This window comes from Centroberyx gerrardi, chromosome 23 (genome assembly GCF_048128805.1).
Source record: "Centroberyx gerrardi isolate f3 chromosome 23, fCenGer3.hap1.cur.20231027, whole genome shotgun sequence".
In the NCBI taxonomy this organism is placed as follows: domain Eukaryota; kingdom Metazoa; phylum Chordata; class Actinopteri; order Beryciformes; family Berycidae; genus Centroberyx; species Centroberyx gerrardi.
This window is the reverse complement of record NC_136019.1, coordinates 9,129,142-9,155,809: the sequence shown is the minus strand read 5'-3', so window position 1 is coordinate 9,155,809 and position 26,668 is coordinate 9,129,142. Positions and strand designations below refer to the sequence as shown.

The following is a 26,668-nucleotide window of genomic DNA, read 5'->3' as shown; positions in this document are numbered from 1 at the left end:
ACAGACACATTATAAGTCCCTGTAGGAGATATTACAGTGTTTTGCTTTTAGTTAGAGGACAATGGCATCGCGATATCATTATGGCACTCACTTGTAGGGCTTCAATTTTAATCAGTATCTTTCAAATCCACAAGAGGGGGCCATGCTCCACATTTTCCTCATCCACCAGTCAGGTAAAATAATTTGAGAAGACACACTAGGCCTATCTCTCTTATTTAGGCTACAGTTTGTATCCCGCACAGTGAGTTATTATTGACCTCTCATGCAGTGACCCCCTACAGTGTCTCCTTACATTAGACCTGTTTTCATGTTACGTAGGAACAGAGGAAACTGACATCAAAGTAAGTCCTTGACATTTTATCTTTGATCAAGGGTGAGCTATATAATACTGACCTCTGCCATTGAATACAGTAGCCTATCATCTAGCCTAATTATACATTAAGTTAAAGAAGAGACAAGTTAAAGAAAAATCACCTACAAGGACTTAGTCTATAGTGTGTCTCTGGCACCCAATCGGGAGTTTATAGTGTCCTTTTTTTATTATGTAGCCTATTATTTTTATCTCCGATGGCATCACTACTATAATAGCCCTAATAGGGACGTACAGTTTTGCTGTGTATTGTATTGTGCTTTATTTCAGGATTAATATAGTCCTTTTTCTCAAGGGAAACCCTACTGTTCTCTTTATTTATCTCGCCGAGTCTTTATAAAAACGTGATTAATGGGCTGGCTAATTAAACAGACACTCAATAATTTCATGGCGAAACTCGCTGTCAGCAGATACAATATAAGGCAATTAAGCCCCGCCACCACTCCCACCGGCCGGCCCCTCTGTGTCTCCTTGGTAGCAGCGTTAGGAAGCAGAAGTAAATCAGCTGATCAGCCCTCACTGAAGTTCAGTCTTCCAGTAGTGAACAGAGAGCAAAGTTAAGCCAGAGGCAACAACATAAATCCAGAGGGGGACGTACGAGTGAGAGGGCAGAGGACCAAGGATAGAGGCTTGCCCACACTGATAGTAAGAGAGAGGGAAAACAATGAGAGGGCAAGCTGGCGAGAAGAGATAAAAAGCCATTTCTGTCAGCATTGATCAATAGTAAGACTGCTGCTGCACGTTTTGGACACGCAAGAGGAGACCCCGAGTGCGTCAACCTGAGGACCAAGAGCGTCAACCTGAAGCGCGTCTGGAGAAGGTGAGACCCCCAAAACAGTTGCTTCTACTTTGCTGTGTCTACTCAACAGGGCTTTTTTTTCTTTCTTTTTGATCCAAGGGTACAAGCAAGTTATAGCCCGTTTACCGCACATGCTCAAGCCAAATCATTATATATTAACTTGTAATGACATTCCTACTGTACCTGGCTGGAAAATGGCCTATTAGTACTGTAAAACAACATCTTCAAATCCTAACCTGGTATGTGGTGCCCTTTTAATGGCTGCCCTTGTAATAGTATCCCAATGATGTATTAAAATTAGAGTATGTGAAACTGGCAACCAACAGAGGGGGTGAAGTAGCATCTTTTCAGGTTTCTGGTTAAGCAGTTTGTCTGGTGAGAGCAGAAACTGAGATTAAACCAGAGAATAATTTCAGATAATCCACTTGGAGTGAAGTAGAGACAAATCAGATTAGTTTTTATGGAGAGATAGAAGAAGTGATGTAGTTTAGCAGCTGGACATGCTGTAACCATCTCAGTATTACCATTTGGTATTTTTTAATAGTCCTAAAACCAAGCCAGTCTTGATATGATTTATTGGTACCTAATTAATCCCTAATAGGGGAATAAATCATTTCACCAACGCTACACTCCTGAGCAGAGAGGATTTCAGGATCCAGGATATAACCTTGAGTAACTCTGAAGGACTACTTTATCAGCGGGTTTTGGACCTTGCACTCTTTCTCTCTCCAAAAGCCTCGCCTCTCAGTGTCTTTGGTGCTCTTTTGCTCACATGCAGAGACACTCAATCTGCTGTCCTTCTCCTTTGCGGTCACTCCTTATCTGAACTCACATGCCGAGGTGTTGCAAGGTATCTGAACTCCTCAGGCTCTCCCCTTCTCCTCCCACGGTTCTCCCTGTCAGATCTGCATTCGTCTCCCTCCTCCACTTCCTTACTTCCTGGTTAAATCTTCAGTAAAGTAGTGCATGGCGATTTCACATTGTCTTTCTTACTTTGATGATTCTTTATCTATTCCTCTCTCTTCTCCATTATGTCTCTATGTCTCTCCCTCTGTATCACCTGTTCAGTTTCATCAGCCTACTACCTTGGGATCAATTTTTATATCTATACACCTCATTGTTCTTTCTATCTCTATGCCAGTCTGTCTGAAGTCGCTCTGCGTTACTAAAGTCTGTTTTACCACAGTCTGATTCACTGCTGTAATGCTCTCTTTCTCCTTCAAAACCCCATGAACGGCTAATTGAATCCTGAACATTTAATTGTGGGTATATGTGTGTGTTTGATTCAGATGAGGGCAAAATGGAGAATATTTACGCAGAGTGACTTCAGACAGACCAAGTGTGTTTATTGAAACCTGTGTGTCGTGGGTGTCATGCAGTAAGGTGTGTGAATATGCTGTCCGACATGTGTCAGTCTCATCATTAAAGTCCATACATGCTGAGGATAATGAACTTTGGAAACCATGTGACAGGTCACTATGCTGACACCGAAGAAACTGTGTGTGTGTGTGTGTGTTGGGGGGGGTGAATGGGTGGCTATGACTCATATGTGTCTCAAATGTGTGTGTGTGTTTGTCAGTAATTCTTACTTTGCTAGACTTATGGTTACTAATGAAGAGTGTTTTCAGGCATGTGGCATGTTTGCTCCTCTCCCTCTCTCTCTGTCAATACACTCAACCTTAAAAGGCCATTTGCTGTGCTGCGTAATGGCTCTCAAACTGCTCTCAAATCCAATAGTGAGCACACTGTGTCTCAATGTGGGTGTGTGTGTGTGTTTTTTGTATGTGTGTTTGTTCCCACATTAGCATCTGTGACATGCAAATACATTGAACCTTTTACTAGTTTTGGCCATGATTGAAAGACCAACACAAGCCAGAATTCAATTGTTTCACTGCTCATTAGTAAATAGCTCAGTTGCCATATGTATGTATGCTCTGACAGATTAGTTGCCGTGGCAACAGCCTCAATGATAAGACCTTTCATGTTTCCTCCACAGATGTCACCAGATGGTCCATAGCTAGCTGGAGAAAAGTTGCATCAAATAGAAAGACTCTCCATCAGTGACTGAAATCTTATCCAACCAGCAGCTTCTCATATATCCCCAATTCCCCCTTTAATCAACCAGCCGCCAACACGCAAACAATGGCGTCCTACAGCCCCGCCTCCACGCAAGAGGCGACCAACGGCAGCCCCCCGTCCGTGAAGTCCGAAGACTCGCAGGAATCCATGAAGCTGAAGAAGGAGATCTCCCTGCTGAACGGCGTGTGTCTGATCGTGGGGAACATGATCGGCTCGGGGATCTTCGTCTCCCCCAAGGGCGTGCTGATCCACAGCGCCTCCTACGGCCTGTCGCTGGTGGTGTGGACCGTCGGCGGGATCTTCTCTGTGTTCGGGGCCCTGTGCTACGCCGAGCTGGGGACCACCATCACCAAGTCCGGGGCGTCCTACGCCTACATCCTGGAGGCCTTCGGGGGCTTCCTGGCCTTCATCCGCCTGTGGACGTCGCTGCTGATCATCGAGCCGACCAGCCAGGCCGTCATAGCCATCACCTTCTCCAACTACATGGTCCAGCCCGTCTTCCCCACCTGTATAGCGCCATACCTGGCCAACAGGCTGCTGGCGGCTGCATGCATATGTAAGTACATGTCTGAGGTGTGTGTGTGTGTGTGTGTGTGTGTGAGAGAGAGAGAGAAAGCTCCATACCGTTCCATTCATTCACTGTTATCAGGTGAAATCCTTCTATGTCCAAAATGTCAACTTTTCAGCAAGTAAGAAAACCTCTTTTTTGCTTGACTGCCATGCATTTTTGAGTTTATTTAATTGGTTTTGAGAAGGCTTCATAATGCCAAGGGTGGTACAATTTTCTCAAACCTTAGAGGAGCAAGTAATCCCTCAACTAAAGTTAAAACATGAAAATCACCAAAACTGGAGAGAGAGAGGGGGGTGAAGAATAGAGAGAGATAATGAAGACATCTACCACAGCTGCGGTGAGTTTTGCATGTAAGAAAGAGACAGCATGTGAGCTGAGCTGTATGGGCTTCAGCATCTGTCTCTGTGTAAAAGAGAGAAGTGAAAAGCAGTGACACCACGTCCGCAGTCAGCATGTCAGCATGTCAGCAGCAGAAGCACACACTGACTCTTAAGTGAAAGAGGAACCGAGGGATGGCAAGAGTCAGACTTCTGCACGTGTTTCCTGCGCCAAGGAGGGAGAGTCGGGGAAGATGCCATTTCACTCCATCTCAGAGAACTGATTTAGAAAAGCCGGCGTGGCGTCTTGCACATGTCAGCTTGAGTCACGGCTTTTTGTCCTATGAAGGGTGAGAAACTGCTCATGAAAGAGAGGGTTACCCTTTGTATGTGGATCGAACCCAGATTGCTCAGGCAACTAGAGCATAACAGCACCCAGAAAGAGCATAGCTGACAAACAGACTTAATCAAAGTAATAAGAACGCCGCAGCAAATTCGCAAAACAACGCACCGAGGCAACCGAGCACAACTCTGGAGCGGAGCGGTGAAATACCAGCACTTAGGCAACCAGACACCGGGACAAGGACCCTGAGACTGAGAGCTTGTTAAAGAGCCGGCCAATATCTCAAAGAAACTCACAGATAAGTGCTGACATTTAAGGATCCGAATAAAATCAATGTGCTAGTTAGTAATAAATATATTACTCATTCATCAACCCACCCACCCACACCCATCTAAAAGGCATGTGCGCACAAGTACATGCACACACACACACACACACACACACACACACACATGTATACCACGCACAGATAAGCAGTGCTGTGAGGAGGGCTGACTGTGCTGATAGCTGAGAGGTAAAGTCCTTGCTGCAGTAAGACTCTGACCTGAGCGGCGAACAGGCGACTGACAGCTCAGCATAGCAGCAAAACCTTCAAAGCTACCAAGATGGGACCCAAGCTAAACATGGTTCCTGCCAGCAGGGCTCTCAAAGAAAAACTTTCCTCCTCTCCGTTTGCCCTTTTCCATTCTAGGAAACTGGTCCCTTTTATGTGCCCCCTCTCTTACTCTGCGAGAAATTCATGTCTTAGTGTTTTAGTGTCTTACCCAGCATTCACGTGCTATCGGATACATCGTAAAAACGGCTTTCCTCCTTGGATATTTCACATGAACACCATTCAAAGTCGGATGCTGAAGTCGGAAAGACTGAGAAAATGTTGCTGCCTGAGTTTCCGAGTTATGACACACTGATAACCTTTAACCTCCTGAGCGTGGTGGCGGAAAAATCACATTTTGTGTCAGTCAACAGTAAGAAAACACTGATATATAAATGCACCTATATTTGTAGTTATCCTGACGAACCATCATAACTTCTTAAAAGCAAGAAGCAGCCAAATCCACATCATCCTTTTCAGTACATCCATGTTTGTCTAGTGTTTGTCTTCCGGGTTTGATTTTCCAACAAAATAGCATGTGAATGCAACTGACTTGGAAGTCCCGGATGTCGTAGCTTCCCAGCAGCACGTGAACGCACAATTAGTATAGGGGAGTGAATGAGGAAGCAGCGTTTTTGGATTGAAGATCTGCAAGGCAAAGAAACCCTTTTACCTCACATCTGGACCGTATTTGAGATCCACCGCCAGTCCGTCAGCCTCCTAAAACCCGATCTCACACCTCCCACCCTTCTAACCTTTCACTGTCAACACGCCGCGCCTCTACTTCTGTGTGGCGAGGGCTTCTTCTCCATCACCCGCTGCCGGTCGCCTCCGTCTGGGGCGTTCTGCTTTGTTTGTGTTTGAACGGGCTGCCTGTGGGGAGCAGACTTGTTATGATCCTCTACCTGTCAAACGTAGAGGAAGACGATCATGTTATGATTCTTTACTGAAAACTCTCCTCACTGTGTGGTGTTATGGTGGTCGATGTGTGTGTGTGTGTGTGTGTGTGTGTGTGTGTGTGGGGGGGGGGGGGGGGGGGGGCGGTGATGTAATCCTGTTTTGGTCTCTTCTTTAAATGTCTGGGTGATGTGGAGGTTAGCAGGAGGTGATAACACAGGCGTATAGTCTCTGAGCAGGAGCACACTTTAGGTGGTGATATGAACTTGAGTGTTGATATGATGTGGATAAAATATGACCACTCAGCTTGTTTGCAGGGGAGTTTGTTTAATCAGTGCTTGTAGAGTCATGAAAATAGACAAGAGAGAAAGACTTACGCAGCAGGAATGCTTTTCTCTCCTGTTATAATTAAGAGAAATAGAGAAATATGGATTAGTTTAAGTTATATCTCGCTCTGTGTTGCTTCTTATACACAGTAACACACTGGAAGGGTGCTGGATGACTCAAAATTACCAGACATCCTGTGTGTGTGCTACTATCTCCATATTTATGAACTTGCAGGGAACACATGCTGATAAGAGGCCGCAGAGCGATAAGTCACAGAGAAAAGCTTGAAAACATGTTTTCTCCAGACCATCCATGCTGCTTACATGAAGATTGGGCAATAAGGAAACAAGTAGCGGGTCGCTCTGACTTGTCTGTCTGCTTGTCCTGTCAGTCGTTCAGGCAGTGTGTCAGTGGGCTGGGATGCAGAAAACAGTGAACTTTAGCACAAATACACAAGGCAGCGGTCATGGAATCAGTTTGTTGTTACGAGTCTCCTTTACACTTCTACATTTTCTCTCACTTCCGCTACCTACCTGTGCACTCGTGTGTGTGTGTGTGTGTGTGTGTGTGTGTGTGTGGGTGTGTGTGGGTGTGTGTAGGCTTGTATGTGCTGCACTCAGCTGTTTCCCCCGTCTGAAAAACAACAGGCCAGTCTGCTTGAGTCAGCAGCACCATTTCCTTAAATCGGGCAGACTCTCACACGGAAACACGCTGGCACACACTCATAATATACTGAGCAAATGTCACCACTGAGATTGTTGACACTTTTTTTTTTTTTTTTTTAAAGAATGAGTGAGCTTGGACGTGTGTGTGTGTGTGTGTGTGCATATGAAAGTGTGTATTATAGATATTGGAGAGTATATGTGATCTTACTGTGGTTCTGCTTCAGGTTTGCTGACCTTTGTGAACTGTGCCTATGTGAAGTGGGGCACCAGGGTCCAGGACTTCTTCACCTACGCCAAAGTCATCGCCCTCATCGCTGTCATCATCACCGGCCTGGTGAAGATCGGACAAGGTACTGATGTCGTCTCTGGATCTGTCTTTCATCTGAAATTCCACCCTGATCCCTTAACTCTGCCAGATGAACTCACACATTCCCCAAAACTGATTTTGAATAAATGAAACCAAATGTCCACCGTTTGAAAAGAGTGACAGCTACAGTGTCACTGATAGAATAAACATGAAAGAAGTTATTATTTGACATAATTATTATTATTTTACTTTAAGTACTTTAAAGATTTTGGATGATGAACTTCAGTTAATGATTGTTGGCTATATCACGTTTTGGAAATCAGCTCTTTGGAAATAAACTCCTGCATGTAGTATAGAAGCCAATCACTGCCTTATTGTCTTGTGCCTACAAAGCAATTAATAAAGTTTCACCCTCTGCATTGAAGTGGATTTCAACCTTTTCATTTTATTTGCTGCAGACCTTTTGGAAACCCAGATTTTTCCCTACTCTTCTCTAGTGGATACCTGGAAATAAACTCTCTAATTTTGGCGCTGATGTGCACGTGTATAAAGCCCCTCTGTAACATAACAAGCATGAAAGAAATTGTTATTTTCGAAGGATAGGAACTTAAGTTCATAGTTGGCAACCACGTTATTTTAAAGACGTTGGAAGTTTCAGGTAATGATTGTTTCCCCAAATGGCCAAATTGAGTTTTGGAAATGAATTCTTCAAATACACAGAAATTCATAATTCATAATTCTTTGTTGTCGTTTCTCAGGTCACACGCAGAACTTTGACGGCCTGTTTGATGGCTCGTCCAGGGACCCAGGGGACATCGCTCTGGCCCTGTACTCCGCTCTGTTCTCCTACTCCGGATGGGACACGCTCAACTTTGTCACGGAGGAGATCAAGAACCCAGAGAGGTGAGGAGGGACGATGCTGTACATTATATGAGAGAGAGAGAGAGAGAGAGAGACAAACAGAATAGGATGAAGCCGCCCTCAGACACTGATGAGACGCCAATTCAGCATTTTCCCCTTATATTTGAGATGATTAACTAGAGATTATTAATAGACTTTGGGATAGGGAAGCTGGCACATACATTAAGTCAGCACTTAAAGCGATAATTCACTTAGGTAGAACATTTACATTGTTTATTGCGTTACATGTACCACTATGGGAGTTTATGAATGATTGACCACTGGGTGATTCCGGTGATATTTCTTTGATTTTGGATCTAAGTTTTCAATAAGTCATTTTGTCAAAATTATCAATATTGAGAGCTGGGGGGAGAATCCTGAATGCTGGTGGGGACAGTGGATATCATCCTTTTCTGCCATCTTTTTCCTGTATTTCCCAAACCCTTGTATTATCTACTCAGAGTGTTGCAAGGCAAAGGAGTTGGACATTTCTACGAACAACTACAAGTCTGTCAACTAGCTGGATACCTGGAGGCTGCCAATACTGCAGTGATTTCATCAACCATTGTCTTTTCCCAGTCAATCCAGTCAATAAGAAAGCAAAGTGTTCAGTAGTGAACAATATAGACTGAGAGAATAAACAGTGAAGGGAAGAAAGGACAGGATAGGACCAAGATAAGACCTGAATTGGGTTGTTTGTTGTATCTTTTTTTAGGAAAGTACATTGAAAGTATGTGTGTGTGTGTGTGTGTGTGTGTGTGTGTGTGTGTGCGTGTGTGCATGTGCGTGTGTGCACGTGTTTTAGCCCTTTGCTTTGATTCACACAGTCACAAGCTGATCAAATGAAGCAAGACTAGACATGTGATTGGATCACAAGCCTCTCCCAGAGTTCTCAGGCAGATTAGGTGACAAACACCCCCACCTTATCCCAATCCCCATCCTATCTCCAGCCCACGCTCACCCACGGGGTCAGCTCCTGACCCGCAGACTCTTCACCGCTCTCCTGTTCTACTGACTCAACCTCTCTCCATCTCTTCTGCTTCCCCCTGCTGTTTGTGTGTGTGAACTACAGGAACCTGCCGCTCGCCATCGCTATTTCCATGCCCATAGTGACTGTGATCTACATCCTGACCAATGTGGCTTACTACACCGTCCTCCCCATCCCCGCAATCTTAGACAGTGACGCTGTAGCTGTGGTAAGTGCCTCCTCCTTATCCCCTGACTTAAGTTACCTTTCCCTCCTAATTTACTGCACTTGCTTACTCACAGTACTGAAACATTTGTGCAGGCCTTGGCTGTTTGTACATTTTAATAATATTGTTGAGAATGTTTTTTGTCTGAGAACACAGTGTCCTATATAGTTCTATATATCAAAGATAAGAGAAAATTAATCCACCAGTCAACAGCCATTGCCATAATATATAGGCTGCTGGATACACCTGAGCTGGCACAGGGTTTTGTGGTTTGTTTGTTTTTTTTACCTCAAGCTAATAATAATAATAATAATAATAATGAGAAAATAATAAACTCTAGTTGCATAGCACTTGTTTGAAACAGAATTTAGGTAAAAGTAAAATAAAACATCATACTCATAAATTAATAAAAGTAAAAACAAGAAGACAGCACAAGATAAAAAGACATTACTACTATTAATTCTATAAAAACAAGACTTAGAAATTTTGGAATAAACCAAAAAGGCCCTGCCTGAAGATCTGCTCACAGGAGGTTAAAAGGTCTGCACTAGCTTGGGAGTAGACGATGCTTTTATGAATGAGGTCCCGGCTTATGTTCAGTGCAATGGCAGCCACTTCAACATATGTAGGTCAAACAAATCTGATCTGTCCCACATATACAGCCTCACAAAACCTTCAGATATGATCAGAGGCTCAGATGTCGTCACCTGGCCCGCAGAGTAAATGCAGCTTTAGACTGTTAACAAAAGACTCTTCCCTCTTCTTCTCTCCCAGACGTTTGCGGACCAGGTGTTTGGCGTGATGAACTGGACTATTCCTCTGGCTGTGGCTCTGTCCTGCTTCGGAGGACTCAACGCCTCCATCCTGGCTTCCTCCAGGTGAGTGATGCAACCACGTCAGGATGACTGATGAATAACATGTACAGTCATTTTTCTCTCTTCACTGCAAAAAACACCCATCTTAACAAGTCATTTAGTCTCATGTTTAGCCTTCAAATCTTATTTTTCTAAGAAATAAGATTAGAATTCTGCCAATACTGTGAGGTAACAGTTTCACTTGTTTCAGGAATTTTCTAGAAACAAGTATCAGTATCTTGAAACTAGACTAGACTAGAATAAGACAGATCGCCACACTAGTACCAAGAAATGAGACTTGAGACTACAAAACTCTTGAAACAAGTTGATTTATATTGAAATGATCTCACTCCATTAGCAGAGTTTTTTAGGACTCAGATTTTAGAACTTAATAATAGACTAAATGGGACTTTTTGCAGTGTTGTTGTCTGGTAATTCACAATAGTGCCATCTTGGAACCATACTTATCACTGATGTTCATGAAGTCTTACAACCATATTGACAAAATTATATTGATAATCCACCACGTGTAATTGCGCCCCGTCGTCATACACTGCCATATTTTTGTGTCTCACAGGCTCTTCTTCGTGGGCTCCAGAGAGGGCCACCTGCCCGACTACCTCTGCATGATCCACGTCCACCGCTACACTCCCATCCCCGCTCTGCTCTTCAACGTCAGTCATTGTCTTTTTCTCTAATGTCTCATGGTTCAATTTGGTCCTTAAATATTTAATTCCTACAAACTAATGTTGTATCTTCAGCAAAATCTGCCTGTCTAACTTGTCTGTGTCTGCTGTGTGTCTCTGCAGGGCATCATGGCACTGATCTACCTGTGTGTGGAAGACATCTTCAGGCTCATCAACTACTATAGCTTCAGCTACTGGTTCTTTGTGGGCCTGTCCATCCTGGGACAGCTGTATTTGCGCTGGAAGCAGCCTGACAGAAAGAGGCCACTAAAGGTAACTTCAGACCGCCACAGTTTGTGAGCTTGGAATTGTATCCGTGTATGAAGTGGTGAAGTTTTCATTGCAAAGATGTAATATAACCTTTATAATTTGCATTTCTTCCCATAAACATTTTTAAAAATATCAAATTTCAGCCACAGGTAAAAGACCTTTGTAGAACTACATTATATAAAGAACTCCTTTTTACCAACCTTATGCTTCCAAGGTCATAAAAACATTTTTTTTGTGTTTATTTTGATGTAGTGACTCAATAGACCCACTCTTTCCCTTTCACTGTTTTGATAAATTATCTCCTTTTTCAGAACAGATGCGATAAACCTTCTAACGCCTTTTCCTTCTCTCTTCTTCTGCCCCCCAGCTCAGTCTGTTCTTTCCCATCATCTTCTGTATCCTCACCATCTTCCTGGTGGTGGTGCCTCTCTACAGCGACACCATCAACTCCCTGATTGGCATCGGCATCGCCCTATCAGGAGTGCCCGTTTACTTCCTCTGCTGCTACACTCCCGCCTACAAGAGGCCCTTGTGGGTACAAAATTTCATCGGTAAGAAGGCTGCAGCGTGCTCATGTTCGGATGAAAATATGTGTTATCGACAATTGCTGTTGTACTGTTTTGGTATTTAAAACTCATTAATGTAAGCCCTAGTCAGATACAGTAGTATCATTAGGTATTGTGTCTAGAATAGAATAACTTTTAATAACTTTTAAAGTGCGTCTCTCTGCACTAACTACATAGAATCTAATGCACTGTAGGCTGTATGAAGTACAAGGAAATTTAAGTGATCTAGCTACTTGAAAAACAATTTAGATTCTATATATGGCTGTTGTACAGAATAATTAGTTTGGATCCAGCATATGTCAGTTTGTTTTTACTTTGATTTGTATATCAGCTATGTACTATATTAATTTAACTGAGCTGTGACATGGTTGTTTGACTCAATCCAATTGGTCACAATGTCAATGAAAATGCAGCATGGCCTAACCTCTCTCTCCTCTCTCGAACCCTTTCAGCCAAATCCGGCCTGCTGATTCAGAAGGTGTGCTACTCTGTTTTGACTGAAATGGATGTCGACAAGGAAGAGTAGAGTCATTTTGGTAGAAACACCCTGCCGGAGACTGACGACGCACAAACGAAGAGGCTCAACCTGAACTCATCCCGGCCGCTCGCTGCCTCTCGGCCTCGATGCACAGACGTTGGGCTTGAGCTCTAGGAGACGGACCCGGCTCTCTGACCTGTCAGTCGTCGCCTTGGTGATAATATGTTAATGAATGTATGACGGCGCCGGGGCGTTCGACGGCCAAGACTACATTCCAGTTGACTGCGACTTCAGAGAGAACATTTTCATGCACTCCTGAAGAATCAACACCCATTTCTATTAGTCTATTTCTATTAGTAGAGAATTATTTAATTGATATGTCTTATGGAGACGTGCCAAGTGTCTGTGTGAAATTACATGTTGTAATGAGGCCTGGAGATAACTTTTGATTTAACTTGAAAGTATATAAGTATATAAGCAAATAATTATTACGGTTAAATTGTTTAAGTGGAAAAGAGAACATCTTTGAAACTGAAAGCACTGGTGACCATAGAAAATGCCCTTGGTATTATTATTTACAGAAAGATAAAAGAAGTAGTAGAAGAGAATATGTAATGCTTTCCACATTTACTCATCTGGAAGGGGAAGTTCATTAATATTTGTCCTGTTGCCTTTGTATTATGTCACAGCTGCAAGGTCTAGTGAAGTAAAGGGCTATTTTTACACAAATTAACCCGATTTTCCTTCAGTGTCGCTCTCAAACACGGGCTATTAAAATGTAAAGGAGTTTGAGACAGCTGAGTACAAAGATGGTAAATAGTAAAAGACTATTATGTATTTATAATAAAATTACTTGTGAACATAAATGACTGATTTCTTTAAAATTCCCCACTGGATACCTGGCAGAACTAATGAATCAGTTGTGAGCTCAAATCTCATGACAAGACACACACCAAAATGGTCGTTATAAGGCAGATTTTGCTCTTTAATTAGAATATTACATATATAACGACAAACCCCTCCCCTCTTCCAATTCCTCTATCCATAAATATGTACACAAGATTCATTAGGCTATAAAGCAATCATTCAGTCTTATCTATCCAATAGTCTCCTTCCAGGGCCTTGCCTTGCCACTGGCTGGCTTGTTTTTGGCTGATGCTGCAGCCATGGGTGGGGCGGTCTGCTGGAGAGGATTATGGGTAAAAGTCTGCCTCAGTGGACCTGGGGAGAGAAAAGGAGAGAAGACATCAGAAATGCTCAATTTAAAGAAATGCATGTCCTACAGTGTTTATCGTAAACCCATTCACTGCTTCAGACATGCATGTGTGAGAGGGTTGAGAGCATGGAAGAGTCGTGGTAATGGCTCCATCTAGCCATGAGGATGCGCAACTACAATTCAATCAACACTATGGTGAAATCTCAGCGTCCGGCCTCTGTCCCGAGGACTGAGCCCTCACAGACTTTGGGCGACATCACCAGCATGTTCAGAGTAGAGCGAGAGTGCCTGCAACGGAGAAACGAGACAGGCTTTGTGACATTACACGTTGCCTTGGATACAGCGACGCTATTGTCTCATGTGACAAAGTGCAGATGATCTATTTTCGGATCAAAACCGATATGGAAATCATATGCAAAACACGTCTGTCTAAAGATACGCAAAGGTGTATACACAAGTGCAAGAAAACTCCACACTAGTGAGATATTTACATTTACAGATATACTTTTTCTTGCCAACACCTGCCATGTTTGGTTTGTTTACATATTTTGGACGCTTCCCCAGTGTCCTCATTTATTGAAGTCACTGACATTGTGAATTGAGGGCAGACTCGCTAAATGTTTGCATAAAAGGCTCCAAAAGTTCACATCAGAGCCCTAAAGCACTGCTGATTTTGCAGTGAGACAGCCCTAAGCCGTTGTGGACTCAGAGGTAACGGGCCTCAAAGTCTGTGAGGCTGAGAGACCGGACACTGAGATTGGACCGATCTCTTCCACTGTTGTAACAGATCTCAAAACATCCATCACTCTCCTGGACTTCAGTCAGAGTGTCTATTAGATGGGACCATACTCCTTTCCTTGTATGAATTGGATATCATGCACAAAATAGTTTTTAAAAAGTGATTTGTGAAAGTGGTAGTCTGACTTAGTGGATGTTTGACTGGTGAAAAGCATCTTATATTTCCCAATGTAGCTGTCAGACTTTAACTTCGAATGGTTTTGCACACATTTTGCTCGTCCTCAGTGTTGTGTCCCATGAAGGTTCAATGACAAAGACTAGCTAACACACACAACATAATGCCAGTTTTGAGTGTCACTCAGGATTGTGAGCAGTTGACTGGATTTTTATTTTTTTCCTTTACTCCCACTGGTAACAGCTCCAGCCCTTTCTTCTGCGCTGGCACAGTGCTAAAACAAAGTAAAACAGGTCTAGCTACGTGAGACTGCTGCAGAAGTGGTGTGACCGACCTTTAGCAGCGAGGTCCAGATGATTTTTGATCCTCCGTTCCCTCTCTTCCAGCTGCTGGGCCAGCTGAGCGTTCTTCCAGCCTGGGAGGGACAACCAAAGTTATAAGGAGGGGGAGTGTACACACACACAGACATGGAGAGGGACACATATTTAGGGTTTGATGAATGTGTGTTGTGGACAGTTAGTACACAACAATTATTCTCTGAGACTTTGCTTTCTCTTCTCAAGACTGCACAAATCTAATAGCAATTGCACTATATAATAAAATACACTCAGTTCCTTAAACCTGCAATAAGCGATTTCAGACCCTGTAACCAATCCTGAAACTAACGTGCGCTACGTGGAGATTTCCGCGAGACGTAATGATATAAACAAATAACCACACACGTGGACCAGCTGTGTTGTTGTTTTCTCCTCTTTTCTAAAGATTGTTGTCCAATTCGGCCCGAGTCGTAGCTCCTCCTGATCCATTCAGTAGCTTTTCCTTTTTTTAAATCTAGTAGTCTCCTCCCTCGCTGTTTGAAAGCAGCACTCTACCCCTCCCCTCCCTGGAAAAAAATCTGGTAATGGGGGAATCGATGAAGCGAGCGAGTAATCTTGTTCAACTAGTAAACTTGCTACCTCCCTCTTCACTTGTCATTGTGGGACATGTAACCTTCAGCGGGAGAAAAATCTGGCAAAGCGAGACTGGTAACCGGAAACGTTTATTTTAGCCATTAGCCTTTATGCACGGTTTGTCCTGCTGGGACAACAGTTTTGCTGTGTGTGTTTACAAAATGTGTTGCAGTTTCTGTCGCCCTCTAGTGGTCGGAAATTGCTTCGTGTAGCTTTAAGTTTAAGGAAAATCTGGATCATCTGTCTCTTTGTTCATCACCCATTGGGTTCAACATTACTATTAAAAATAAACAAAAAACACATTACCGACTAATTTTCCCCATCCATCATCCTATTCTTAAATACCATCCACCCTTCAAGCACTCGGCAAACCAAATCCCACCTATCCATCCAACTTCCCATACTCCTATCCTACTAGATTTCTTTTTAGAACACCAACCCTTCTTAATGCTTGCGATGAAGCCATCATTTTGGGGCAGGTCGGAGGAGGGGTGGGTGATCCTCTCTGGGATCTTCAGCTTCTCTCTGACCAGTGGGTGTCTGAGCAGGGCGACTTGGCCCAAGGAGAAGCAGTTGGAGGTGAGCCAGTAGGTAAACACCGCCTGGGGTTCAGCGAGGAAGGGATGTCGGACAAAGAAATGTGCATGGTTAGCGTGAATCAAAAAGAGAAGGAGAGTATAGAAGAGAGGAAATGTAGCAGCTCAAGTAAAACTAACAAACTAATCCAATAAGGTCTAGCAGAAGGTTTATATCTTCAACATTTCTTTGGTGATGAAAATCACATCATGGAGTTTGAGATGCAGCTCCTTTGCAGTATGCTTGATGTCAGATAAGTTTAAACCAATAGTACAAGAAAAATAGATGAGTGTGAAGACAGACTGACCGTGGGGAAGTTGATAGTGAGGGGAAGGATGACGAAGGGCATGATCCTGAACACCGTCTTCATGGCTCGCAGATTGGGGTTGTCGATACCAGACTCTGCCCCCAACTGAAAAAGAAAAGGTAACAAAGGTGGTGATTATTAAGGTGAAGCACGATTACATTCAACAGTTTTACACGAGACAATATTTTCTACCAAAATAAAAAATTCCATTCGCTCAAATTTCATCTCATCTTACACAAAATCAGGCATTTAAAAGCATTCAAAGTGATCAATTCACTATAATCTTCCAGTAATCAAAAGTGAAGGGTTTGTGACCAAAATACCGGAAGACAATTCTGCCTTCAAAATAAAAGCGTAAAATTTGCCACTGTCACACTTGGAAAAAGAATAATTGACCAATGTTGGTATAAGTTCAGTGTTAACAGGACATTTTGGAAAAAAACAATTACATTTTATTTCACTACAAAGCGGCCCTAAAATATATTCATCTAGGCACTTTGTATTACTCAAAAAAACGGCAACACATGTTCATCAATATGAGCTGTATTCTGAAATTGTGACCGTAAGGTGTTGGCTTGACACTGTTAGGTGGACTTACATGAAAATGCTGACATGTTGTTGTTTGTGGAAAACAAACCTTTTGATCATTATTATTATTATCTTTTTTTTTAATTAGTTTTTTTGTTTTGTTTGTTTTTATTTAATTTTGAGGATATAACAGGAACAGGAAATGTCTGAGTGAATTTTCAGGTTAAAAGCATTCAGATTTTGTTGCATATGATCTTTCTTATTATTATGTTTTTTGGAGAGTGAGACACCTCTGACGAGTTCAGTAAAACCTCGCTCACCTCCAGGATGAAGAACATGGTTCCGGTGACGGCCAGAGGCAGGATATAGTAAGGATCTGCCATTGTCAGGTCTGGGAACCAGAGCGTGCCTCCTGTCTGCAGGCTGGGCACCGGGAGGTAGGCCATCTTCCTCAGTGCGATGAAGAACGAGATGAAGACTGGTGCCTGGGGAAACAGACAGATGAGATGAGTGATTTGTCATGATCGATTAATATTTCGGACACACTTTTTTACCCCCCCTGTGCATAACAACATATTTACTGTTAATATTATACAATTTTGTCAGCGCAAGTGAAACGCATAAAAACACACTGACCTGCACCATAGGAATCAGGAAGCCACGGAAAGGATTTACATCATGCTTCTTCTGGAACAGGTTCAGGTCGGTGTAGGCCTTGGCAACTACGACACAGAGACAACGGCTTATGATAAACTGATGGGACTGGCTTATTGAAAACACACAAACATACACACACAAAGCTTGTGACTGAAAAGGCAAATGAAATGCAGAAAGAAGAGAGAGAATTTACATTCAAATTTGTTTCCGCTTTGTTTGGCCTCGGTCATCCTGTTGGTGAGTTTGGTCATCTCAGGCAGCACGTTGTTCAGCTTGGCCGCTTCCCTCTGACCCTTCACTATGACCGGAAACACAGCCAAACGAGCCAGAACCGTTCCTATATGAGGGTGAGGGGTTAATAGAAACAGGAAAAAGAGGAAGAGAAGGAGAAAGAACAGAGGAAACACAGCATTGCATGTTCTGCTTGGATTTGCTTGGCATCAAATACTCTTACACTGTTATATATCATCAATCTGTGATGTTCAATGCATTCCAGGAGTTATTTTGTGATGAAGTGTACCCACTTTCCCTCAGTTAGTGATTTCCTACATTTCCCAGAATGCCTTTTGACAACCCCCAGAGAACGTGCCTGAACTTGCTGCATTCAGTATGTGTAGGTGGAGAGAGCGATGGCAATATCATAGTAAGAGCAAGAGAGCAAGCTTTTCCCGTCGACAAAATGCGAGAGTTGCGACCTTTACTCAAACATGTCTTGTGGCTGCATTGCATTCTGGTCTATTGAGGCTACTGTCAGTGGAGAAATCGCTATCTCTGCCTCTTCTATAATGGATTTCTCCCTGTGTGATTATTGGACTTTGATGCAAACTGGTGAGTCTAGAAAGAAGCCCTCGCTCTTTGCTTCTGAGGGACTGACACCAAAACCTGACGTTTGATGCTTTAGATAGTTGAAAGGTTTTATATCGGCAAATATCGGTATGTGAATTCACATTGTCTATATTTGACCAGTTATCTGTGGGAATAACAAACAAAACAAAACAATAAAATGGGCCCAGAAACGCAAAATACATCTACAACAGTTTATTTTCAGCAGTGTTGGAGTGGGTTTTTTCCTTTAACCAACAGAGGGCAGTGCAACATTCTTCTACTAAGACAGTTTAATGCCCTTTAATCTTGTCAGCTTAATGTTGGTTGAGGTTGTGTTGATCTGTGCTTACCTGCAACGATGGCACCCCACCAGGGCACACCAAGATCCACATGCATGAACTCCAGCAGGTTCTGGATCAGCCCTACTGGGGTGTTGCCGGCCAATCCCAGCTCCGCTAAACTGACTTCTGCACCCGCAGCCTGCAGGACGTCTACTGCAGTCGGTGCAGCCTCAGCCACCTGCTCAATGATCTGCTGCGTTATGACAGGGGCGGGGTCAGCGGACGCAAGGATAGCAGAGGAATCCAAGACTGGAGGAGCAGAGGCTTCCACCACTGGAATCGCCATGGAAACAGTTTCGATTGGGATCTGGAAGTATCAATATAAAACGGCACCACATCGTTCAGTTAAGACAAAGTATATATTTGACAGATGATTTTGTTTTGAATGCAGCCTCAGCCACCTGTTCAGTGATTGATTCTGTGATGATGGGGGCGGGGTCAGCGGGCAGGGGGACCGGGCCGGACTCTAGGACAAGAGCAGAGTCGGAGGCTTCCACATCTGGAATTGCCATGGATCCAGTTTCAGGTGGGATCTGGCAATATGAATACAACATGGCATCATTGTGAAAGTTAGGCCAAAGTACATTCATAAACTCAGACATAATTTCTACTTTACTAAACATGTACCATACTGTACTGGCAGCAAACTAATGAGATTTTAACTGAACTTTACAACTTCTACTCTCATCCTTTGCATTTATGCTGTAATGAGGATGATCTACACACCCATGACCTTTATTCTTACAGGGATGCAGTTCACTGATGCCTCTCAGACAACAGCAGCATTGCATGAAGACGATCAGCCGACTCACCTGTGAGCTGTTGTTTCTGACTGGCACAGCGTTAACCAACAGGAGCCTTCCATGGTGTCTTCGGCCCAGGAGAGCCCTTGTGGCAGGACTCCTGCACTCAAACACTGTGTGGAGATGGGACCTCTGGGGTAACCTCTGGTTGTAAACAGGGGGAACATGCGTCAGGCAGGTGCACACTTCACACAAGAAACTACAACGTGATTACAATCCTATTTTTAATCATTATTTAACGAGAGATGCTGTGATGGATGATGGCAAAGCTGGCACCTGCTAGCTTAGCTTGCTAGCCAGGTAGATGTTGACACACTTGATTATACCAAAGTCTTGGTGATAATTGGCAAGCAAATTGCTATGCTGCTAGGTGTGAGACAACCTGTCAATCAAAGGAAACGTGTTGCTACTATTTCAGACAGTATTAACCTGATGATTTACACTGTAAAAGTGGGAAGGCTCTCCTTGTTAGGCAAGCTGCACTGTCAAAGTCACAGAAGGCATGCTCACTAACGCAGTGAGGATGCTAGCCGGCTAGCAAGTTAGCCGAGGAAAGTCGTCGGTTATCGCTTTCTGTCAAAAGCGGGGATAAGGCCCCGGACATAAAACTGTGAACAAAACATACGTGATTCCAGGTGTCTGTAAGTGAATGGCTGCCTCGGCTCGGTTTGCCAGTCTGTCTCAGGAAACATCTTGCCAGGCAACCCGGAGTCACCCCACTCCTGATGGCAGCCATTTTTCTGTGACAGGAGAGACAGCCCGCTACGGAAAGCGCAAGCAGACAAACAACTTGGCTGTTCGTTTGCCATCTTTCGAGCGTATAACCCCCAACTAGGTAGTCAGGATGTTTATTTTTCCTTTTTGGGGTTTGTATTTGTCTCATTCTCTTTTAACTGAACGTCAGCGCTACTTCTTTTGGTTCCTACAAACACTGTCTTGCCCTGTCATGAAACATCCCTAGTCTATAGTCAAGTTTAACACACTTTCATATCTGAATGTATTTAACAGTGACACCCCCCCCCCCCCCCCTTGCCTACCAGCATTTGGTTTGTATTTTCATGTATTTGCATGTTTGTGTTTCGTCTCTTAACACTGACATGTTGTGCATCTGCTCTTCTGTATCATCAGGTTTACCCATTATACTCCAGCCACCTCAGACACATCCCAATTGTCTGTGTAACAACCTGTCAGCTTTAATCGTGTTCTATATTCCTGCCATCACAACCTGATCACTTTCCCCATTTTCCTGTACGTAACAATGTGTGCAATGCTTTCATTTTATTTTCTTATTTATCTCTATCTCTTCTGACATAATGGTGAATAAAAACACTAAAGTGAAATGTGAATGATAATTTATAAGAAGAGAGACAGGGACAGTATAGGCACCTTCCATAACATTTATTTGTTATAGCTTAATTATTACCACTGTGTGGCCAGTTGCAGTAATACAGTGCAGTAATACAACTTTCTAGTGAAAAACAAAATGTTTTTAGATGCTGCTTGATTGATTATTATATCAGATTATCAGGCTTAGATTATATTAAAGGTCTGTGGGCAGTAATGGTTAACATACTGTATATTGCTGGTAAACAACAGAGACACTGTAAACACCAAAAGAATCAGGCCTATTTGACCAGATTAAGTGAATATAATACAGTATCACAGTATAATCTATCTGTTTTTTCTTCATTTCTTCATGCAAAACAAATATATATGCAAGGATTTACATTAAACATTTAATAATTATGTAAAAAATAAAAGATAAATAATTAAATTCTTCACATAATGGCTTGTCTGTAAACAAATTACAATATATACAGCCTTCCTGTGACATTTATTTTCATATATCAATTTCATATATCATATATAACATTCTCACAAGTAAAGTTTGAAAATAACAAAATTGAGTATGCAGGTGCAGTTAAGTCGATGAATCAAGTCTCAACCAACTGTCTAAAACTAAATTGAAGAAACTGCACGTGTAACAGTGCAACGAAAACTATATGATTAGTTAGACAGAGAATGTGATTTCAAATGAAGTTAGAAAGAAAGATGACTTATTTTCTGACACAAAAATCTTCTTGCCAGTTTTTTTCCTCTATGTGAGCTTGCCTCTGTCTCTTCCTCTCCTCTCATGTCCATGAGGACACTACTACTGGCACAAAGCACATTTGAGTTACTTTTCAACACGTGCTAATAAAAACCTTAATCTAACACGCTATTAAACGAATAATCTGACATAAGTACATTTCTGTTTTGCTACTCTCCACTGCTGATTGATATATTAGTGATTTAAGCGCAGTGCAGAAACATCACAGCAATGAGCGCTTAGCAACAAACATGTCGCCAATATAAGAAAAAAAATATGAATCTTGTGGATCACCACTATAACATGTTGAAAAGTAACATGTTCTAGACAGAAGAGTATATTTCCACTTATTCTGATTCTGAACCTGTATTTTTCTGAAAGCCTGTGAAAATACACAAACACCCTACACTTTTTCTTTTGTTTTCTTTCTTCTGTTTCTTCTTTCCCCATCTGAGTCGATGCCACAACGTGACATTTCTTGCTCTACGTTCGCCACTGTTTTTACTTTCCTCTTTTCCACCACCACCCTGTACGTCAGTCTCTTTTCTAACTTTTTTGGCACTTGAGTCAATTAGATTCTTTGTCTCGTTCTCGTCTAAGTTTCTCTTATTTCTTTTGGTCCCGTGTTTCTTTGCTTCTGCCACACCGGACTCGTTCAAGTTTAAATTGTCAACCCCCTCTGCTAAAGTACACTGTGCAGGTGTATCAGTCTCTTCTCTCATCGATTTGCCAATTTCATTCTTTGTCTCATTCTCTTCTAAGTTTCCCCTATTTCTTTTGGTCCTGCGTTTCTTTTCTTCTGCCACATTAGACTCATTCGACTTCAGACTGTGAACCTCCTGTGATAAATTACTCTGTGCGTCTGCCTTTGGCTCACATTTTCCTTTTACCTTTTCCTCATCATTGCGTGCCTGTCTCTTGGTCATGCTACCTTGTCTTATTTTTGTAACATCACCGTGTTGTGAGGTTTCCGGGACAGATATTTCTCTTATGATATGGATCTCACTTCTCTGAATACCGCTGTCGGTTGGCCTTTTTTCTTCCTCAATCATTAATGCTTTTACTTTCTTTGAAACACCCGTGCCTTTCATCTCTTCCTTAACATCAACAGGTCTTGTATTTGTATCCTCCAGTCCTGTACGTTCCTGACTGTCCCGTGGTTTCATCTGTCCTCCATCTCCTACACCTTGGTGCTCTGTCAGTCTACTCTTTCCTTCTTGTCTAAAACCACAGTCCTCTCCCTGCGATTCACCTGGCTTCATCCACACTTTTCCGTTTTCAACCTGTTCATCATCATCTCCTGTCTTTCCCTCCTCGTCTCCCTTAACATCCGTTATCATCCTCTCCTCCTCTCCCTCTTTCTCCACACTGACACCTTCAAGATCATCATGTTTTGTACATGTGTCAGTGATTTCCTGTTTATCCTCCTGATCTTCATGCGGTGTGTTCTGTCTAGCATCACCTACTCTTCCATCGTCCTGATGCTCCATACGAGAGTTTTTGTTTTGAAAACCTTCACCCATGCAGAGGTCATATATTGTCAAGTTTCCTTTCCTTTGTACAACACTCTCCGCTTCTCTAGATCCGACACTGTCCACCCCTCTGTCCTCCGTCTCTTCCACACCACCTTCATGTGTTTCGGAGGAAACGGCCTCTACAGCTACACCTTCTTCTGCTGCCTCCTCACCCTCCACTCTCTCTCTTTCCTTTAGAGGGTCATCACACTGCTCATGAATATGACTGGTATCAAGTTGGTGGTCTTCAGGGGAAGGCTCTGGGTTGATTTCTTGAATCGAAGTATCTGGAGCATGCTCTGAAAAATTGAAGCAAAACAACCACAAAGTAAATTGAGTCAAAGTACCAAACCATGTCCTACAATTGAGCGATGACTGTGCATCAATAAGCATTGAACGTGTCTGTCAACTCTTACTTTTCTTGTTCCTGTAAAACAGAAGATAAGCACTGCTGGATCTAGTGGAAGAAATGTGTGAAATGGAAGTTCAGTTGTTTTTCATATTCAGCAAAATGCACAGTGAGAATGAAAGAGACAAACTGAAACTTACTTTTTCATGTCTGCCTGGAAATACTGTGGATCCAGCTGTTGAAGAATAAGAATAACATGAAATATTTCACATAATATATCACATAACTGCATAAGACTGCATTAGACTACTGATGCTTTTGGAACAATGTTCTACCACATTGGAGTGGAGGTGATCCGTCTTACCGGTGTGACGCGAGTGTCATCAAATTCATACCATCTGCCATCATCCTGGGACTCGATTGTAGCAATGTAATGTCCACCTCTCAGATCCCCAAAATGGTGCACAACCGCATATAGTTCATATGTCTGACTCTGATCACCGGTATCATCGGAAAACTGAAAGTCACACCAAGGGAAAAAGTGACAGATATCACAGGAATTCAAAAATAAATGTGTTAGGAGAAAGTAAAAAAAGAATATATACCTCTGGTATCTGTACAGTTTGAGGAACGTCCACAACGCAGTTGATTTTGACGTATTTCATGTAACTATAATCAAACACAAATCTCTTCATCAGCAGCATCAAAACCTCTGGATGGTCTGTTATCTTACATTCCTGGTTGAAACACACAATGACAATAAAAATAGAAGAAGAAGAAGAAGACAGTGGCAGATACAGTGTATTCTGATTCCAAAGGCAAAAGGTTTCTAGCACTGGAGGAAAGTCTATGATATTAACAAGTGCTGATTGGACTAGCCCAGGCCATAAGAACATGTGATTTCTTGCCTTCAATCACATGAACGCATCAATTATAATTTCTGTGAACTCCTACAACTACTGCCATAAAGTCATAAACAAGTATTATAATTTCCATTAAACATTATGAACTCCTAAAACTATTATTACAAAATCATAGAGTCTCTTTATGAGAAGTAATTAGAAACATGTTTCCTCATAACTTACAAGAGTAGCATCTGCTTTGGCATCACACTGGTCACAGTACAGCTGGTTTTCTCCACTGACCCTCGAAGGCCTGAAAAACTCCTCAATACCATCCGTCTGGAAAATGCACCAGTATCACTTGTCTCTGAAATGAACTTTAAATGTTGCTATAGCCTGTTCTGTATGTACTCAAGGAGAAAAGAGACTCAGGATGCAAGTGAATTCAAAAGAACTGTGGCAATATCTTGAGGCAATTTGGGCTGATGCTTCTAATAAGATTGGAGTTTTAGTTACAAGGGAGCTGATATTATGAAGCCTAGTGCTCCTGCTACTAACTGGAAAAAAAAAAAAGTTATATCATGAATGCCCCGGCTATTCAAGTTGCCAGTTAGCAAATATGCACCGAAAAACGGTGGTTGTTTGGCTCCACCCACTGAGGTTTAACTCAACCAATCAGTTGAGTTAAACCTCAGTGGATTATTTATGGAACCTCAGAGATTATTTCTGCCTCCAGATCAGCTCTGCCTCCTAGAAATGTTTGTATAACTGACTCCAATCTGCAAATGGCTTACATACATATGACTCTTGACACTAAAAATGTTTTTGAGTTGCTGAAGATTTGCCCTTACCACACTGTAGTCCTCAATGTAGAAATCCATCATTGCAAGAGGGAGACTCCAAAATGGACCAGGAGCATCAGTGTGTGTCCCACATCCACAGCATGTGTTCCTGTGTGTTAACTCTCCATGGAAGATCTCAAGGCACAAAGGTACAGAGATTGATAAACAAGTGTGACATATTTTTCACTTAACTCATAGATATTTAACTATTGGTAAAGCTTGTAAGATTCAATATTAGATGTTAATATTCAATGCTTAATATACCTTTGATACCTCAGGATTGGTCAGACTTAGAATCTTCTCAAGATACTCAGCAGCATCACATTGTTCATATACTGGGGGTGAGACAAGTGGAAATCAGATGTGTGTTTCTTTAGATGATTGGTTAAAGGGCTACATCGACTTTTTGGGAAACTTAGACTTTACAGTATGTGAGAGGATTGGCAGAAAAAAAAAAACAACACCAACTCTGGATTACTAAAAGGTCTACCTTCTTACATTAGACAATGCTAGTTGCCTACAGGCAGGTGGTACTCCTATGTAACATGCAAGGTAAATTGACCAACAAGCCAATTTCCCAAAAAGTCAGTTTTAGTCCTTTAACATCTAGGCTAAACGCAGGCCAACATTAAATTGTGTCTCATACCTTTGTCAATGCCCAGTGTCCGTGTGATTCCCCATGTGTAAGCTGTATATCTCTTTAAGTCATCAAATAAGGTTTTAAGCTGAAGATCAATATTCGTAGTGTTGGGATTTTCACGGCAGTGCCTATGGAAAGTAAATATACACTGGCCATGAGTGATACACTGGTTTAAAAACACTCAGATAAGCATGTCACCTAAATGAAATCAGTATGACAATAATGACAAATCCAAATATGAAGTAGGCTTTGCAACAGACCTTTCCACAGCCTCTCTGAAGTCTTTGGTCATGAAGAGCACCTGCAGCACGCTGTTCAAGTAACAAGTTGATCCATGGTTTTGCAAGCCATTGTACAAGACTGTGGGAAGTAGATTATTAATCAATGCACCAGCACCGATACTGCAACACTGTCTTAAATTACATTATTGCTGATCATAGATGGGTCTAACAGTATACTGTAGGCCATAGCTCACCTGGAGAGGTGCCATAGTTGTCCGGTCTCGATAAATATGCCCCAGGCATTTTGTTCTTTAATTTTCAGGCTATGCCAGTCTACTTCTGCTTCAAAAGATATGACGTAGTAGGCTATGATTAAGAGTTTAAAGGATTCCAATAATTTCGGCTCCACACAAGGTTGTCAACTGCAAAAGATTTGAAGAAACTGTTGTTGCGTGAGTCCTGGATATGACATGTTATACAACGCATACAAGACGGAGGGAAAAAAACACATTACCGTCATCTTAATGTTGGAGACATTAGCTCACATCCTTGGCAAACAAGTTTTTCTCTCGCTGTTTGTTTGTTATGTGCGTGCAAGTAGGCTTTATCTGCAGAATACTTTCTGTTTCACTTGACGCCACATTTACACAATAACGCAAATGCTGCCTTCAAGTGTTCTCGGAAATGTCGCAATTACGAGGTGAGCGCACATGAAGACCCAATAAATACACCTGGGAAGTTGGGAGAGAATGGAAGCCATGTTAACACTTGATGGTAAAAGTGATGCCAGCTTTTAGCTAATAATAATAATAGCCTAATGTTTAATAATAATTAAAACGTT

General features: G+C 42.3%; 3 protein-coding genes across 3 annotated transcripts; 1 reads left to right on the top strand and 2 right to left on the bottom strand.

The window, feature by feature from the left end:
• Positions 1-930: 930 nt before the first annotated feature.
• On the top strand, positions 931-13,069 carry slc7a7 (solute carrier family 7 member 7). Its single transcript, XM_071909094.2, has 10 exons — positions 931-1,190; positions 3,166-3,804; positions 7,185-7,310; positions 8,026-8,170; positions 9,240-9,363; positions 10,135-10,238; positions 10,792-10,888; positions 11,024-11,173; positions 11,538-11,721; positions 12,189-13,069. The coding sequence occupies exons 2-10, from the start codon at positions 3,312-3,314 to the stop codon at positions 12,260-12,262; spliced, it is 1,497 nt and encodes a 498-aa protein (XP_071765195.1). The 5' UTR covers positions 931-1,190; positions 3,166-3,311; the 3' UTR covers positions 12,263-13,069.
• A 111-nt stretch (positions 13,070-13,180) lies between these two features.
• oxa1l (OXA1L mitochondrial inner membrane protein) lies at positions 13,181-20,066 on the bottom strand. The gene is made up of 11 exons (XM_071909091.2): positions 19,956-20,066; positions 19,340-19,474; positions 18,929-19,060; positions 18,537-18,834; positions 17,555-17,698; positions 17,341-17,426; positions 17,025-17,189; positions 16,177-16,281; positions 15,733-15,895; positions 14,678-14,758; positions 13,181-13,435 (listed from the first exon to the last, which is right to left on the bottom strand). Exons 1-11 carry the CDS (start codon positions 20,064-20,066, stop codon positions 13,311-13,313), a joined length of 1,545 nt encoding a protein of 514 aa, XP_071765192.1. The 3' UTR covers positions 13,181-13,310.
• A 653-nt stretch (positions 20,067-20,719) lies between these two features.
• On the bottom strand, positions 20,720-26,292 carry LOC139919394 (uncharacterized). Its single transcript, XM_078281731.1, has 11 exons — positions 26,082-26,292; positions 25,867-25,966; positions 25,613-25,734; positions 25,231-25,301; positions 24,976-25,101; positions 24,368-24,463; positions 23,888-24,019; positions 23,647-23,799; positions 23,483-23,517; positions 23,350-23,390; positions 20,720-23,232 (listed from the first exon to the last, which is right to left on the bottom strand). The coding sequence occupies exons 1-11, from the start codon at positions 26,128-26,130 to the stop codon at positions 21,767-21,769; spliced, it is 2,391 nt and encodes a 796-aa protein (XP_078137857.1). The 5' UTR covers positions 26,131-26,292; the 3' UTR covers positions 20,720-21,766.
• Between the last annotated feature and the right edge of the window lie 376 nt (positions 26,293-26,668).

Bases quoted from the DNA above. Each gene is read 5' to 3' on its own strand.
- slc7a7 (XM_071909094.2), top strand. From the start codon at position 3,312: ATGGCGTCCTACAGCCCCGCCTCCACGCAAGAGGCGACCAACGGCAGC. The intron at 3,805-7,184 runs GTAAGTACATGT...GTTCTGCTTCAG, and splicing joins GCTGGCGGCTGCATGCATAT to GTTTGCTGACCTTTGTGAAC. The intron at 7,311-8,025 runs GTACTGATGTCG...GTCGTTTCTCAG, and splicing joins CCTGGTGAAGATCGGACAAG to GTCACACGCAGAACTTTGAC.
- oxa1l (XM_071909091.2), bottom strand. From the start codon at position 20,066: ATGGCTGCCATCAGGAGTGGGGTGACTCCGGGTTGCCTGGCAAGATGT. The intron at 17,190-17,340 runs GTCAGTGTGTTT...CTGTTTCCCCAG, and splicing joins TCCTGATTCCTATGGTGCAG to GCACCAGTCTTCATCTCGTT. The intron at 15,896-16,176 runs GTCAGTCTGTCT...GCTGAACCCCAG, and splicing joins TCACTATCAACTTCCCCACG to GCGGTGTTTACCTACTGGCT.
- LOC139919394 (XM_078281731.1), bottom strand. From the start codon at position 26,130: ATGCCTGGGGCATATTTATCGAGACCGGACAACTATGGCACCTCTCCA. The intron at 24,020-24,367 runs GTAAGTTATGAG...TGTTTCAACCAG, and splicing joins CCAAAGCAGATGCTACTCTT to GAATGTAAGATAACAGACCA. The intron at 23,800-23,887 runs GTATATATTCTT...TGTGACTTTCAG, and splicing joins AAACTGTACAGATACCAGAG to TTTTCCGATGATACCGGTGA.